Raw genomic sequence first — 15,034 nt, 5'->3', positions numbered from 1 at the left:
TCCTAGGCAGTCACTTCCCATTTTGTATGTGTGCAACTGATTGTTCCTTCCTAAGTGGAGTACTTTGCATTTATCCTTATTGAATTTCATCCTATTTCCTTCATACCACTTCTCCAGTTTGTCCAGATCATTTTGAATTTTAATGCTATCCTCCAAAGCACTTGCAACCTGTCCCAGCTTGGTATCGTCCGCAAACTTTATAAGTGTACTCTCTATGCCATTATCTAAATCACTGATGAAGGTATTGAACAGAACTGGACCCAGAACTGATCCCTACGGGACCCCACTTGTTATGCCCTTCCAGCCTGACTGTGAACCACTGATAACTACTCTCTGGGAACGTAAAAAGAAAAGGAGCACTTGTGGCACCTCTAAGGTGCCGAATACAGACGAACACGGCTGCTATTCTGAAACCTCTCTGGAAACGGTTTTCCAACCAGTTTTGCACCCATCATATTGCAGAAGGTAGGAAACTGAACACAACAAACCCTGCTTCCTGTTCTATTTACCAATAAGGGCTTGCCTACACTAGAAGGGTTACACTAGGGCAGCTGCACCGATGCAGCTGTCCTGCTGCAGTGCATCTGGTGAAGATGCTCTATGCTGATGAGAGAGCTCTCCCATCAGCATAATAACTCCATCTCCAGGAGAGGTGGTAGCTATGTTTGCAGGAGAGCATCTTCCGCTTAGGTTGGTGTTACTTGTGTCGCTCAGTGGAGGTGGCTTTTTCACACCCCTGAGTGATGTAAGTTATAGCGACATAAGCAGTAGTGTAGACCTGCCCTCAGATTCTCTCTCCAGTGCTCAGATGGAGCATGTGTGAACTCCCAGTGGATTGTTGTTTTGGTAGCACAAACGGATACATCCTGATATCCATTTGGATAGTCTCCGTTTTGAGATGGTTTGACCCATTGAGCATTTGTTATGGAAACAAATAGTCTAGCTAATTTTCTAAATGTTTTTGTTCTTTCTATGTAGAAAGTTAATGCTCTATGAACATCCAATGTGTGGAGTGCGGCCTCCCTCCTGTCAGCATGTGGCTTAGGAAAAAATACAGGTAAGTAAATGGGTTGGTTTAAATGAAATGGGGAGGCAACTTTGGGTATGAACTTAGGTTGCAGTTGTAGGGTTACTTTATCTTTAAAGAATGTTGTATAAGGTGGATGTGCCATTAGGGCACCTAATTTTCCCACCCATCTGGCAGACATGATGGCAACGAGGAAAGCCACCTTCATGGATAAGTGCAACAAAGAGCAGGGTGCAAGGGGTTCAAACAGCTTTCCCATGAATCCACACAGAACAAGGTTGAGGTCCCACATGAGTATAGGGTTTCTTATTTTGAGATAAGTGTTTTCAATACCTTTAAGGAAGAATGTAATCATCGAGTGAGCAAATACAGTGAACCCATTCACCTTGTCGTGTAAGGTGGTAATAGCAGTCAAATGTACTCTGATATAGTCCAGGATACTCTGTAGGGGGAACAATTGTGGTAAAATCTGTTTATCTTGGCCCCAGGGGCAGAATTATTTCCACTTATGGATATATTTCTTTCTAGTACTTAGTCTCCGACTGCTCAGTAATATATCCTTTACTCCCTCAGAACATGACTTCTCAACCCCAGTCAGCCATGGAGTAACCAGGCCTTGAGGTGGTGAACTGAAACAACAGTGAGAACCCTGGAAAAACCCCTTGGGGCAGTGGATAGGCCGAAGGGTAGTACTCTGTATTGGAAATGCTGTTTGCCTAGGATAACTCTCAGGAATCTTCTGTGTGACGGGTGGATAGTAATATGAAAATAAGAGTCCTGTAAGCTTGAGGGCCAAGAGCCAATCTCCCTTCTCTAATGCCAGAATTATTGTAGTTAGAGTCACCATTTTGAAACGGTGTGTTCTCACAACTTTGTTGAGTTTTCATAAATCCAGAATGGGTCTCCACCCACCGATCTTTTTCTGAGTTAGAAAGTATCATGAATAAAAACCTCTCCCCCTGTGTTGAGATGGTACGGGTTCCATGGCACCTAATTGTACAAGGTGGTTTATTTCCCGTTGTAAAAGGGTGCTCCTGAGAGGGGTCCCTGAAGAGGGATGGGGAAGGGGAGTGAGTAGGTGGGATAGAAATAAAGGGGATGGCGTAGCCCTTCTGGATAATCTCTAAAACCCATTTGTCTGTCGTGATGGTGTTCCAGACTGGGTAGCATGGTGGCAGACTGTCTCCGAATGGGCGAGGGACCATTTCTGGTTCCGGAGTCAGAGAGCGTAAAGGTCTCATGCCTTTGACCACACCTTGAAAATGATTGTGTAGAGGTGGATTGTTGAGACATCGAAGGCTGATCTTGGTTCTGCCGACATCTGTTCCGTCTCTGTTTATGCCGTTGGTCGAACTGTCTTTGGGGCTGAGAGGATGGCGTAGACCAGAATCTCTGGTTATAAAACTTGCCTTGTTTCTTTTTGGTTGCAGGTACTTAGATGCCCAGGGTTTTTAAGGTCACCCTTGAATCCTTCAGGGTGTGTAAAGACACATCGGTTTTGTCTGCAAATAGTTTTTGACCCTTGAAGGATAAGTCCTCAACCATTGCTTGGACCCTCCTTGGAAACCCAGAGAGATGGAGCCTGGATGCATGGCACATGACCATGGAGGTCACGATGGATCATGCTGCCGTGTCTGCAGAGTCAAGGGACGCCTGTAGGGCCATCCTGGAGATGAGGGACCCTTCGGAAATGTTCACATATGTAGCCCACAATGTGTTATGTGGGCCGAATCCAATACTACCTGTATGAGCCGCAGCTCTGTGCTGATTAGGCCGCAAGCAGCCCGCGTTGAGCTGCAGGTTGAAAACCACTGCCTTATATGGTTATATATTGCCCATGACCTGTCCGTGACTTTTACTAAAAATATCCATGACAAAATTGTAACCTTACCCATGGATTATAGATTTACCAGGGCCCAGGCCACTGACCCTGTGGCCCCATGCTTGCAGGTTGGCTCTGGGAAAAACCTGATGGCTATGCAGGTGGTGGTTGATCTCTGGTGGCCATCAACTCCTCGCTTTCAGAGCCCGAGGAGGAATGGTCTTCCTCTGGTGACTACGGTGGGGCCAACATAGTGGGGAAGCCTACCCTATGTCTGCCGGTCTCATGCCTGCCAATTGGGAATGGTATTGGGACCCCAATGAGCCACACTGCCTATCCAGCGACTGACAGCGCTGCTCATAGGCCTGGTAATAATTCAGAGAATGATGCCACACGCTTCAGGAACCGTGTGCGCAGGGATCATCTATGACGCTTCGGCGACTGGCATCGGGACTCTGGCAACCGGCGTCTCGGCTCCAGCAACCAGCATTGCTCCGAAGAGCGGCGCCAGGACTCCCGAGAGTGCTGAGGATGCTCTGGTGAGCGGCGCCTGAGAACCAGGGAGCGGCACCTTTCAGGTGACTGCTGCCAGAATTCCAGGGACCGGCGGCATGCCTCTGTGGCCCGGTACCGCAGATCTGGTGGCTGATATCTGGATCCCAGAGATGGTTGCATAGAATTCAGCGATCAGTGTCGGGAACCTGCCAAGTGGCCACGGGTCTGTGATTCAAGACACAGTTCTGGAGATCGTTGGCAAGGTTCTGGTGAGAAGGCCGGAGTACAGTGCCACGGGGTTACTTCTGCAGGGGTGCCATAAAGGACTTTCCCCTAAAAACGGATCCTTAGGCCTCTCTTTCCAAAGAGCAGGCGGCACCAGGAGGGAGAAGATGTCTTTTGCCGCTTTAAAGGCTTCTGAGGTGGACGGCACTGTGAGGTACCGCGTACCTCTACCACTCCCTGGCGTAGGAGGCAGGTCGCCGGATGGACTAGGCGCAATAGGCAAGGTTGTCGTGTGGCTGCGCTCCGGTGACAGAGAGATGGTCTGATTTGATTGAGGCTCATCTTCTCCCTTATCCTTACAGCACCCCAGGGAGCACCCTCTCCTGGTGTGCTTCTTGTGTCTTTTGGCTGGTCGCAGTGACAAGGACTGACATCAGGAGGAAGTCGATGCCGAAGTACTTGGCACAGAGTCCAAATGTGCCAGCTCCAGGGCCAGTGCAAGAGCTGACTCCATGAGGAGCGTGCAGAGCCTAATGTCTCTCTCCTTTTTGGTCTGGGGCTTGAATCCCTTGCAAATATGGCATTTTTTGTGAATGTGAGACTCACCCTGACACTTCAAACAACTAAGATATGGATCGCTGATTGGCATGGGCTTCTTACAGCAATCGCATGGCTTGAAGCACGGGGAGGAGGGCATGCCCTGTCCCTGGGCTAAGTCCCTCGGGGAACTACAAACTAAAGTATACTAACACTATTAGGAACTGTTAACTATCTCTAACTGCAACTATTTACATAAGAAAAGTTTGAAGAACCACTGAAAGAGAACCACTTGCTAGAGCAAGGGGAGCATTCCAGCACCAACAGTGGCGGTAAGAAGGAACTGAGGGACGGAGGGGGCCGGTAGCGCCCCTTATACCGGCACATACAAGCGCCACTCCAGAGGGTGCTAGAGCTAGTCCCCTACGGATACCATGGAGGAAAAACTTCCAGCACCAGTACATGTGGCAAGCACATGCACCTACAATGGAATGGACATGTACAAGCACCCGAAGAAGTAGTAGTAAATTCATCATCACTTACTTTTAAAATCAAGATTGAAAGTCTAAAAGATACAGGACTCAATAGTGTTCACTTACGTAGTACAGAAGAATAATTCCCTCCACTGCGAGAATCACTCAGTGGCATTTTAATGGATTTTAAATCAAAGGCCTTAACAAAATCAGAAGCTTCTCCCCACACCCTTAAAAATCAAACAGCAATAATCATAATCATATGGTAGCCCATTTTACAAACAAATACCATCCTTCACCACACAAAGACCCTTGTAAAAGCTTGTGCCAAGAGATAACCCTTGAAGTATGCCCATTAAAAAGCAAACAAAGCAAAAAACAAACCTCACCCCCCCACACACACACATGTATGCATGGGCAGTTTTGGACTAAGGGCTAATTCAAAGGTTGAGAGCCTCTCTGAGGCCACCCTTGCCACCAGCTTCTCCTTTATACAAAAAAAGACTCCAGTCCAAGCACCTCTGCTACTAGCAATTGCAGCTGAATGGCACAGAGATGGGGGCACTGTCTATTTATGGCTTCACAGGTCAAAACCAACATATTAAACTCCATCTGGACACCACAAGGTAGCCATTTAACCAATGCAGAAGACAAAGTACTGATGTCACCCTGTTTATCTTTAGAAAAGCTGTAAAAATACCTTCACATTTTTCTGAAGCATCTGCGTTTTGCTAGTTCCACCCACTCAAATTTAAATTCTCTCTCGGCCTCTACCAGGAAGTACCTGACTACTCCCATCTTCGGATCTGTTTTGCATTCAGTCTCACTCTCAGTCCTTGCTTTCTTCTTGCGTCGGCTGGTGTCCCAGAGTACAGGACACTCGTGGTCACAGCCTCACAGAATTCAGGAGGAAATAGGTGGCCATGAGTCATCCACCTAGTTTCCTCTCTACATAACACCTTTAGGGTGAAATGAGCGAAGATGACACGGGTAGCCTGAATGAAGTCCAAATGCGCTCCCTGCCATTAGACTAGAACTTCTTTGGCTTATATTTGCTTGACTTGCATTTCTTAGTGTTGCAAGAGTGTCCTGGAGCAGAGATTGTCCACATTCTTGCATGACTCACTTGGCTTCCTATTTAAACACTTGAATTTTTCTGGATACTCTATTGAAGTTCACCTGACAACACACCAGGTGATAAGTTCTGAGCACAAGACTGTGGACAGAAGGCTGCTCCTGAAGTTCTAAATGCTGCCCATTTGCGCTATATAGTTCAGGAAGAAACTCTGAACATTTTGGAGACCTGCCTCAGAGTTGCCTTAGCTCATGACATGACCTATGTAACAACTCTGATTCTATTTCTAGAGTCACTAACTGGCAAGAGAATCCTTTCATGAAAACTAATGGAAAACCCTCTCATGTGACAAGGTGCTATATTTTACTTCATCACTTTTCTGAAAATGGCCACTCTCTAAATTCCTCCCTCACCCCTTTCCTTTGCCACTCCTGTTCATCCCATTGTTCCCCAAACCTAGCTTAACCTTGCGCCTGTGCCACTGAGCAACTCTGGAGGTAAGTTCAGGGACCAGGCAGACTTCCTACACCACAAATTACAACTGAACTGCTGCCTTAACTCATAAGTCTACCCCGCCCCTTATCTCACCTCCACTTTTTACATGCTCTAGTAGCCCTGCCCTAGACAACCTGACATTTGACCCTGCCTCTAACTACCATCCCATTTCCATTCTCCTTTCAAGTTTCTTAAACATGCTCTCTCACTCACCACCTTGATTTCCTCTCCTCCAATTCCCTATTAGCACACTGCAATTTGGCTTTCACTCCTTTCCCTCCACCACACTGCTCTCATCAAAAGGTAACCCTACTGCCATTGAAGTCCATGGGCCTCTTCTCCATTCTCACACTTCTTAATTTATGCACTCGCTCAGAAACAGCTTATCACTCCTCCTTCACAGGACACTGCCCACCTCTCTTTTTCCCCCTGTTCTCCCCCTACCACTCCAATTTTTCCTTCAGCATCTCCTTTATTAGCTCATCTTCCTCCCTCTCTAACTTTCCATCTGTCTCCTTCAAGGCTGTCTCTTGAATCAGTTCTTTGCCCCATAAATTTTATTTCTAGGTAACTTTAGCAGCTCTCACAGCTTCAACTATTCACTTCCCCCTTTCTGTTCAGTCTTGCATCTCTGACATTGCATCCTGGGATGTCCTGCCATCAAGTTAAGATCAGTAATAAGACTGAGCTCCTTAGCTGTTCTCATAATTCTTCATCACAGTTCTGTCAGCCAGACTCACAAGCACTTGTAATACACTACAGTCCCCCTTTCCCACATCCAGACTTTAAAATACATGGTTAATGCATCAAACTGAGTATTTTTTACCTCTATAAAATGCATAGGAGTTTCCTCCTGCTGCATAAGTGGTGAGGCAAACAGACATTTACTTTCAAGACAGGAGACATGATGTCATGACAACATCCTATCACAGTATCTATTTTTAATTGCACGAAATAATCAATGTAAAGGTTTCTGATTACCTTGGTTGGATACATGAAACAGCTGTCTATTGGTTTGGGGGAAGAGGGGGAGTGATCATTTGGCAAAAACCTTAAAATGCTTTATGTAAAGTTTAATTAAGAAAGGTCACTTTGTTTTATTTGCACGTCAATGTTTGACTATTTTACTCTATTTCGTTTTCAAAATGTGCTATCCTATCCTCAGTCTCTTAAAAACCCCAACCACCACCAACAGCCCTGTATTGTAATAGCTCCATTTTGCATTTTTTTCCTGCTTTTCTGGACATGGAGAATCCAGATCAGTAGCTGCCTCACAGACTCACTACAAATGTGCAATTATTCTATAGAAGGAAAATTGTTAAGTACTTAATTTTTTTAATTAACTTCTTTAAAATCTTCCCAAAATCTTATTTTCATAATGACCTACCTGGCTTTACTAAGAAAAACCACAATATTATTCCAATTCTGTGGCATCTATAAGAGGAAGGTATCAATATAACCAGCAACAGCGAAAAGTTAAGGGGAAAAAAAAAAAAAAAAAAGAAAGACCATGCCTCATGAATGGGAAAACCTCCCTGACAACATCACTGAGCCACTACCTTAGCATCCTTCAAATTCCTCCTTATGACTAACCTCTCCTACAATATTTATAGAGTACTACCGGCTCACTGCCTGCGTAGGGGTTGTGATCTAACATCTCTGCTTAATACACATTGATTTGCTTACTTTTCTGGTACCTTGCCTGCCTGCCCACTGCCATGTTTGTCTCATCCACACACTGAGTCTTGCTACAACATAGATTGTGACACCTGGGACAGAGACTGTCTTTTTACTAGTGTCTGGACAACACCAAGACTGGAGGGAAAGGTGGGGGGGAAGAGGAGTGGAGAGGGAGAGTAGGGCGAGCTGATTCTTGATCCAGTAGGCACTACTGTAATACAAATAAATGGCAGCAGCAAAAAAAATTGCAGTGGCAAAATTAAGCCATTCAAAAAATAGCTTATTTGAAGAAAGTGGTTTACCTCCCATTTCTTTCACAGGTACTAACTAAATCCTTGAAAATTCTTATATCTACAAGTTATCTTTTTTTAAAAAGGTTACCTTTAATTATTGTATACATACAAAGTTACACTTGGATCTAATCAACAAGTACTTAATTCTCCTATGAATTATGTATTTAACAGGGGGAAAAAAGTCACACATTCAATTCAAGTTTTGCTTAGACAGTACCAACAAGTATATGAACTTGTGCTACAAAATCATTTTCTTAGACATACTTACCACTAAATCCCAGTTATTTTGTTCAAGTAACGTAATAGCTTCATCAATATTTTCAATGCCGGTACATGCCTAAAAGAAAAAAAAAAAGCATTAAATGGAGGGGGGAAAAATGTTGATTTAATCAGAATTCAGATCAATATTAATTATTTAAAAGTTAAGTAGCACAGCCAAAGCCAAAGCATGGGTCTTTGAAGCCTAGAACCATGTGATGATAGGAGAAAAAAGGACAGTTTATGTCAGAGGCTAGCATGCTAGTGTAGAATTTGGGAAACCTGGGTTCAAGCCCATGCTCAACTACAGCCTTCCTCTGTGACCCAGCACAAATCACTTAGCCTGTCTGTGCTTCAGTCACCCATGTTAAAGATGGGGATAATAGTACTTCCTTATGGCACAGGACTGTTCTGGGGAGACATACTTTAAGGACTGTGAGATACTCAGATACTACCATAATTCAAGTACTATACAAGAACCTAAGATGGAGAGTTCTGCCATATCAAGTCTAAACATTTTTTAAATTTTTAGTAAAAACAAGAGCAAAAATAAAACAATAATAATTCCTTCCTAATCTCTGATCACAAAAACTGACTGACACTCCTTTAGCGTATTCAAAAATATGTCTAATTGAATGTATAAGGTTTAAGTACTTCATTATAGATAATATATATCCATGTTGCTCTGTCCCTACACCATACCTTTCTAGAACCACACAATTTGTCTAATGAACCTACAGTGCTGGGATTTCTTATTATAGCAGAATCTTTGGGGTTGTCATTACAGTGAAGCCTTCACTTGGAGAAGATTATAGATTTGCCAGTGAGGCTAGAGAGAATTCTTTTACTTGTGGTTGGGAGTTGGAGGTGGGAGGGGAGGAGAAAGAAAAACATAGCTTTACAAATATCTCCATTCGTATAAACTTGACAGTTAAGAGTAAATATTTTTTAATTGATGGTAATAAATTCACAGTGAAATGGTACTGTAGATTTTAGCTCAAACTCCCAATTCAAAGCAGGAGCTCTGTTCTATTTATAATCCACATGCAGCATGCCACTTGCTTTTAGATACAGTACCTACGTTTTCCTCAACTGTTCAACTTCCAACAGGTAGGGCATCACTCTCAGCTTTGCCACTGAGAAATCACTTCTCAGAGACTGCCAAATAACTGATTAATTCATTATTTAATGCAGTCTATCATACAAGTGTTCCATGGGGAGAAGTGTGAAAGATTTGGTACCCAATTATTTCTTTCTGGAATGAATCTCTTTACCACAATCCAGCACAAGTCAGTTTTGCCTCTCTTTCTACATACATGTATTAGCAGGAGTGTTGTGAGCAAGACATGAGAAGTAATTCTTCCACTCTACTCTGTGCTGATTAGGCCTCAGCTGGAATATGTGTGTCCAGTTCTGGGTGCCACATTTCAAGAAGGATGAGGACAAATTGGAGAAAGTCCAGAGAAGAGCAACAAAAATTATTAAACGTCTAGAAAACATGACCTATGAGGGAAGACTGAAAAAATTGGGTTTGTTTAGTCTGGAAAAGAGAAGACTGAGAGGGGACATAACAGTTTTCAAGTACACAAAAGGTTGTTACAAGGAGGAGGGAGAAAAATTGTTGTCCTTAACCTCTGAAGATAGGACAAGAAGCAACGGGCTTAAAATTGCAGCAAGGGAGGTTTAGGCTGGACATTAGGAAAAACTTCCTAACCACCCTGAGAGTTAAGCACTGGAATAAACTGCCTAGGGAGGTTGTGGAATCTCCATCGTTGGAGACTTTTAAGAGCAGGTTAGACAAACACCTTAAAATAAAGGGACCTGATTTTTCTGAGATGTTAAGCACTCACAACTCCCACTAGTCAAAGTCAGGCCCAATATTATCACTTCTAAAATACTACAGTAGAACCTCAGAGTTACAAACACCTTGGAAATGGAGGTTGTTCGTAACTCTGAAATGTTCATAACTCTGCACAAAATGTTATGGTTGTTCTTTCAAAAGTTTACTGAACATTGACTTAATACAGCTTTGAAACTTTACTATGAAGAAAAAAATGCTGCTTTCCTTTTATTTTTTTTAGTAGTTTATGTTTAACATAGTACTGTACTGTATTTGCTTTTTTGTTTGTTTGTCTCTGCTGCTGCCGCCTTATCTGGTTCAAAATGAATTATGTGATTGACCGGTCAATTCGTAACTCTGGTGTTTATAACTCTGAAATTCTACTGTAAATCTCAATCACTTTGAAAAATGGTCTAAATCCCAAGAAAGAAGTCATCCTTGGTAGTTCTATCACAAGAGAGCACAAAATTTGTTTACTTGCCTTTTCCAGTTGAAATTACAGTAATTAAGACAAATACCTCAATAAAAAAAAAAAGTGTGTGATTTTTTTAAGACATTCATGCTTCTATACTGAAATCACACCACTTAAGACTATTTAAAAATCAAACTAGTCACTGTTCAGATACTCAGAGTTAGGTGTAAAACCTGCCCAGTCAAATACAACCTAAAATCATCAAGATACTTTATAGTAGCCCAGGGAAGAATCAAGTGCTAATGATAATTATTTACATTAAAAAGTGACTAACTTCTGTTTTCTCAGCACCTTATAAATCACATGTTGCTAAATTCCATTGAAGTTCAGTTCTATTCTATCACTTTTGAAGTCTCTTTCCATTCTGGGATTCTGCCTTTGAGTCATTTAACTACAATATCAAATTTGGTCAGCTTACAAGTAAAAAGGTGATTTTTTTTTTTTAAAATGTCAACCCTGCAATCTCCAGGTGACATCTGAAAGTCAAGTTGTGTTCTGACTCACGTCTCCACCAGCACTACAGATTCTTCAAGTCCAATGTTGCTCTTTGATTTAGGATACAGTTGTCACACGAGTAACTGAAGTCAGAGTTTATCATGCAGTTGAAACTTAATTTCTTAACAGTTCTGTTGATATACCATTCAGAATAGAATCCTACTCATTTTCTCATAGTGATGTTTAGCCAATACTGGTAACAGGAGTACACCAGGAAGTAATAAACAATCACTAAAATGAACAAATGTAACTCTGAATACACAAAGGAAGTAAAATCTGTCAAACAACATAGGGGCATCTTTACATAGGGCAGTCGTGCACATTGAAATGCCCTGCTTGCATGATGCAAATCCTTAAAGCACAGTAACTGTACAGAGTTTCAAGGTGTAGTAAGTTCACTATGTACTGAGTTAGTGCTGACTAGCACTCATGCACACAATGCTCTTTCACACTATTTTGACAGTCCTCCAACTTCTATTCCACACTGCTTTACGTCCCATCATGACCAATCCGTCTGTTTACCTGTGTGTTCTCCACTGTACCAAGGCCAAGTTGACTGGATGTAGCACCCCATTTAACTGCTGGCATGCAGCCAGGACTGGTCAATTTGCTCCTGAATTTGAATACTTTGGCATTATAGTGGTATTAATATAGCAGTGTTACACCATACCGCATGCATCTGCTTGGAGCCAAGTAGAGATCCTTGATCTCATCATCTCAGGAGATGCAACGGTGCAGGTAGTGCTTACCAGCAAGCACTGAAAGATGCATTCACATCCATCGCTAAGTAGGTGGCCATGAGGATCACAGCTGGAATGCTATGCAGTGCCGCATCAAGAGCTCAGAAACCTTCATAGGAAGGTCAGGGATGAAAACCAAGCCTCCAGCAGCATGCAGCTATAATTTGAGGCAGGTAGTGCTTTGCAGCCTATAACCTTCTCATGAGACAGCACCATCTACACTTCAACCTGCCAAATGCACACTTCACTGTCATCCTACAACTGCTCAGGCAATAAACAGCTCCTTTCTTCTATCCAAGTGCCCTGTAGATGGCTTCAACAGCCAGGGAAGCAGAGGATAGGATGGGTCTCCCAGACTGACAGGCGTGACATGCATCCGAGGAAGAGGGTATTCACCCACGAAAGCTTAGACTAACAGACGTATCGGAGTATATAAGGTGCCACAGGAGTCTGCCACTTTTACAGATCCAGACTAACACAGCTACCCCTCTGATACTTAACACCATTAATGTCCATAGTGATCCTGGAGCAAATCTTTCAGAATTCATTAAGGCAAGCAGCTATGAATATCAAAAGTCCTAACATTGTGGACGTTTCCAGACCCCTCTATATTTATGTATGTTACCCTGCCAATCAGGCCATGATGCACCATGGAGAAAAATCCTGTTCTGTTTATAAACTCTGAGGCCTTGAGTGCAGGGGGCACATGCATCCCATCAACTGCCCCAAAACAGTTTGGGAACCCCATTTGTGCAACACAATCAATAACCTCCTTCCAGGCTTTATGACATGGTGCATCAGTACCTTTTTCATAACAGTATACACCTGTATCACAAATGGCCCTGGTCAGTCAATCCACCCATGCCAAATTAAATAGCTACTGACCAATGAGTCGGAAGTGGCCTCCGGATGGTGATGGTAACCTGTTTCTGAACAGTTTTAGGAACTCATATGTTGCTATGCTGCCTCTACAGCTTCGGGGTGGGCTCTGCACTGATCTGTGGGAAAGTTGCCTTTGTCAGCCTAAAATGCTGGTGTCACTACTGGTCACCACCCCAGGTCTACAGAACAATCTTTTCCCAGCCATTGCTTCTTTCTCAAGCCCAGAAATGGCACTGCACTGTGTGAAGCTGCTCCAAGGAAAGTTTGTGCAGGAGCACTTGCTCAATATCCTCCTCCTCTCCCTGCTCCTGCTGGCACAGCCACGGTTGCAGGAAGTGCTTGGTTGCACAGTGGCTGAAATCCAAAACCAAAGCCACTCACTGTAAAGAACTCAAACAACACCTCCCCACCAACGGTTTCTGCGTATTCACGATCGTCAGCATCACTGTGGGAAGCACTGCTTTCTCCACACTGGCTGGCAGCAGTTTGAAAATGGCAGTTTCCTCTCAAATTGGCAGTAACATTAGACAGCAGGAGTGGAATCATGGGAGTTTTGGAATTTGACCCCCCCCCCCCCAAGTCCCAGAATTCCATTGGCTTTCAGTGCATATCCCACAATGTGTCATGAGAAAAATCTCAGAATGCACAAGCCCAGCCACAAAGCAAAGGACAGTGGAATACCCACCCAGAATGCCACACACTTACTTCACACAAAGTCCCTTTTGCGTGTACACAATTATACAGATTGAAACAGGAAAAAGCTGTCTGTGTGTATGCACGGCAGTTTATCTACTGCAGACAAGCGCACTACAGTTCAGTGCATATTAAAGCCCCCATGTAGACAAGATCAAAGTCACTTTTCAAAGTAGAACCTCACTTTCGGAAGTCTTAAGATTGAGTTTTCACCATCTATAATAGCAATACAGCATTTTTGAAGGGCCGTAACTTAAATACTGATGTAACAATGAAACAGGTAGTTTTGTTTAACTTCTGATTTAGACTTACACCAAGTGAGACTTCAGAACCGCTCCCCAGCTGAACAGAGTCTGTGAGATTACTAATACCCAGTTTGGTTCTGTCAGAGATTCCCCTGGAAAGCTTTTCCTCCACCTGCCACCTTTCATCTATTACCCAAATTTCCATTTAGCACTGTAGGTGTGTGTGGCACTTTACAAGGAAACAAAAGCATTAACCATGACCAGACAATCTTAAATTTTATATGACATGATAATGCAGGGCCAGATGAAAATATATATCATAGGGAAGAATAATTAAATAAAGAGATGCATAACATTGGGAGTCTATTTCTTTATTTGGTTAATGTGATGGTAGTCAGGGTCATTGTTGGAGAGATTGTGGAAATAAGTAGGCTTGGGTGGAGAGGAAGTTACGCAGCATACAGCATCAGAAAGGACAATTCAGGAATAAGCAGAAGGGCAGGAGAAAACTGATGGGTGCTTGTGTGATGATACAAAAAAAGAGTACGGTTGCAGTCTTGAGTTAAATCACTTAGAAATTGGTCTGCCAAAATAGATAAAAAGTCATTCTGTACCTCCTTTGACCTTGAGTACCACCAAATACAATGCTCCCACTGACTAACTGTCAAGATGAGGCATGGAAAAAAGACCATCTCTGAGATAACTGGGGACTAGCCTCTTCATAGATCAGGACCAGGATCATGAAGGATTTGACATAGGTAAGCCCCTTCGTTTTCAGTTTAAACTGATTTTTTCTGAAAAATTCCCAGGTTTTACAAAAATTATTATTCAGTATTTTCTGATGTTCACCCTACTTTTGTATCATTCAAATATATAAAAAATAACTTGTTTTATTAGGTAAATACAATACATTGCATGAGATATATGTATTATGATAATACATTAGTCTGTGTGTATATGCAAAGCCGCCTGTTGAAGTAAGGCTAGACCAGGGGTGGAGCCACAGCTCTGGAGCCACATGTGGCTCTTCAGAAGTTAATATGTGGCTCCTTGTATAGGCACCGACTCCGGGGCTGGAGCTACAGACACCAACTTTCCAATGTGCCGGGGGGTGCTCACTGCTCGACTCCTGGCTCTGCCACAGGCCTTGCCCCTACTCCTGAGCCTGCCATGCCCTCACTCCTCCCACCTCCCCCCAGAGCCTCCTGCATGCCATGAAACAGCTGACTGGGAGGTGTGGGGAGGGAGGGGGAGGCGCTGACCAGAGGGGCTGCCGGTGGGTGGGAG

General features: G+C 43.3%; 1 protein-coding gene across 3 annotated transcripts in view; it reads right to left on the bottom strand.

Moving 5' to 3' along the window:
- The window catches only part of FAF1 (Fas associated factor 1), a 302,183-nt gene that overhangs the window by 261,605 nt on the left and 25,544 nt on the right, over positions 1-15,034 (bottom strand). For all 3 annotated transcript variants that reach the window (XM_027824594.3, XM_037907794.2, XM_043552605.1), the window contains exon 2: positions 8,391-8,459. In XM_027824594.3, coding sequence (XP_027680395.1) covers positions 8,391-8,459 — 69 coding nt within the window. The remainder of the gene's footprint in view (positions 1-8,390; positions 8,460-15,034) is intronic.

The sequence above is a fragment of the Chelonia mydas genome, chromosome 8 (genome assembly GCF_015237465.2).
Source record: "Chelonia mydas isolate rCheMyd1 chromosome 8, rCheMyd1.pri.v2, whole genome shotgun sequence".
NCBI classification, from domain to species: domain Eukaryota; kingdom Metazoa; phylum Chordata; order Testudines; family Cheloniidae; genus Chelonia; species Chelonia mydas.
The sequence above is the reverse complement of the archived record's forward strand: the minus strand, read 5'-3'. Positions and strand labels throughout refer to the sequence as shown.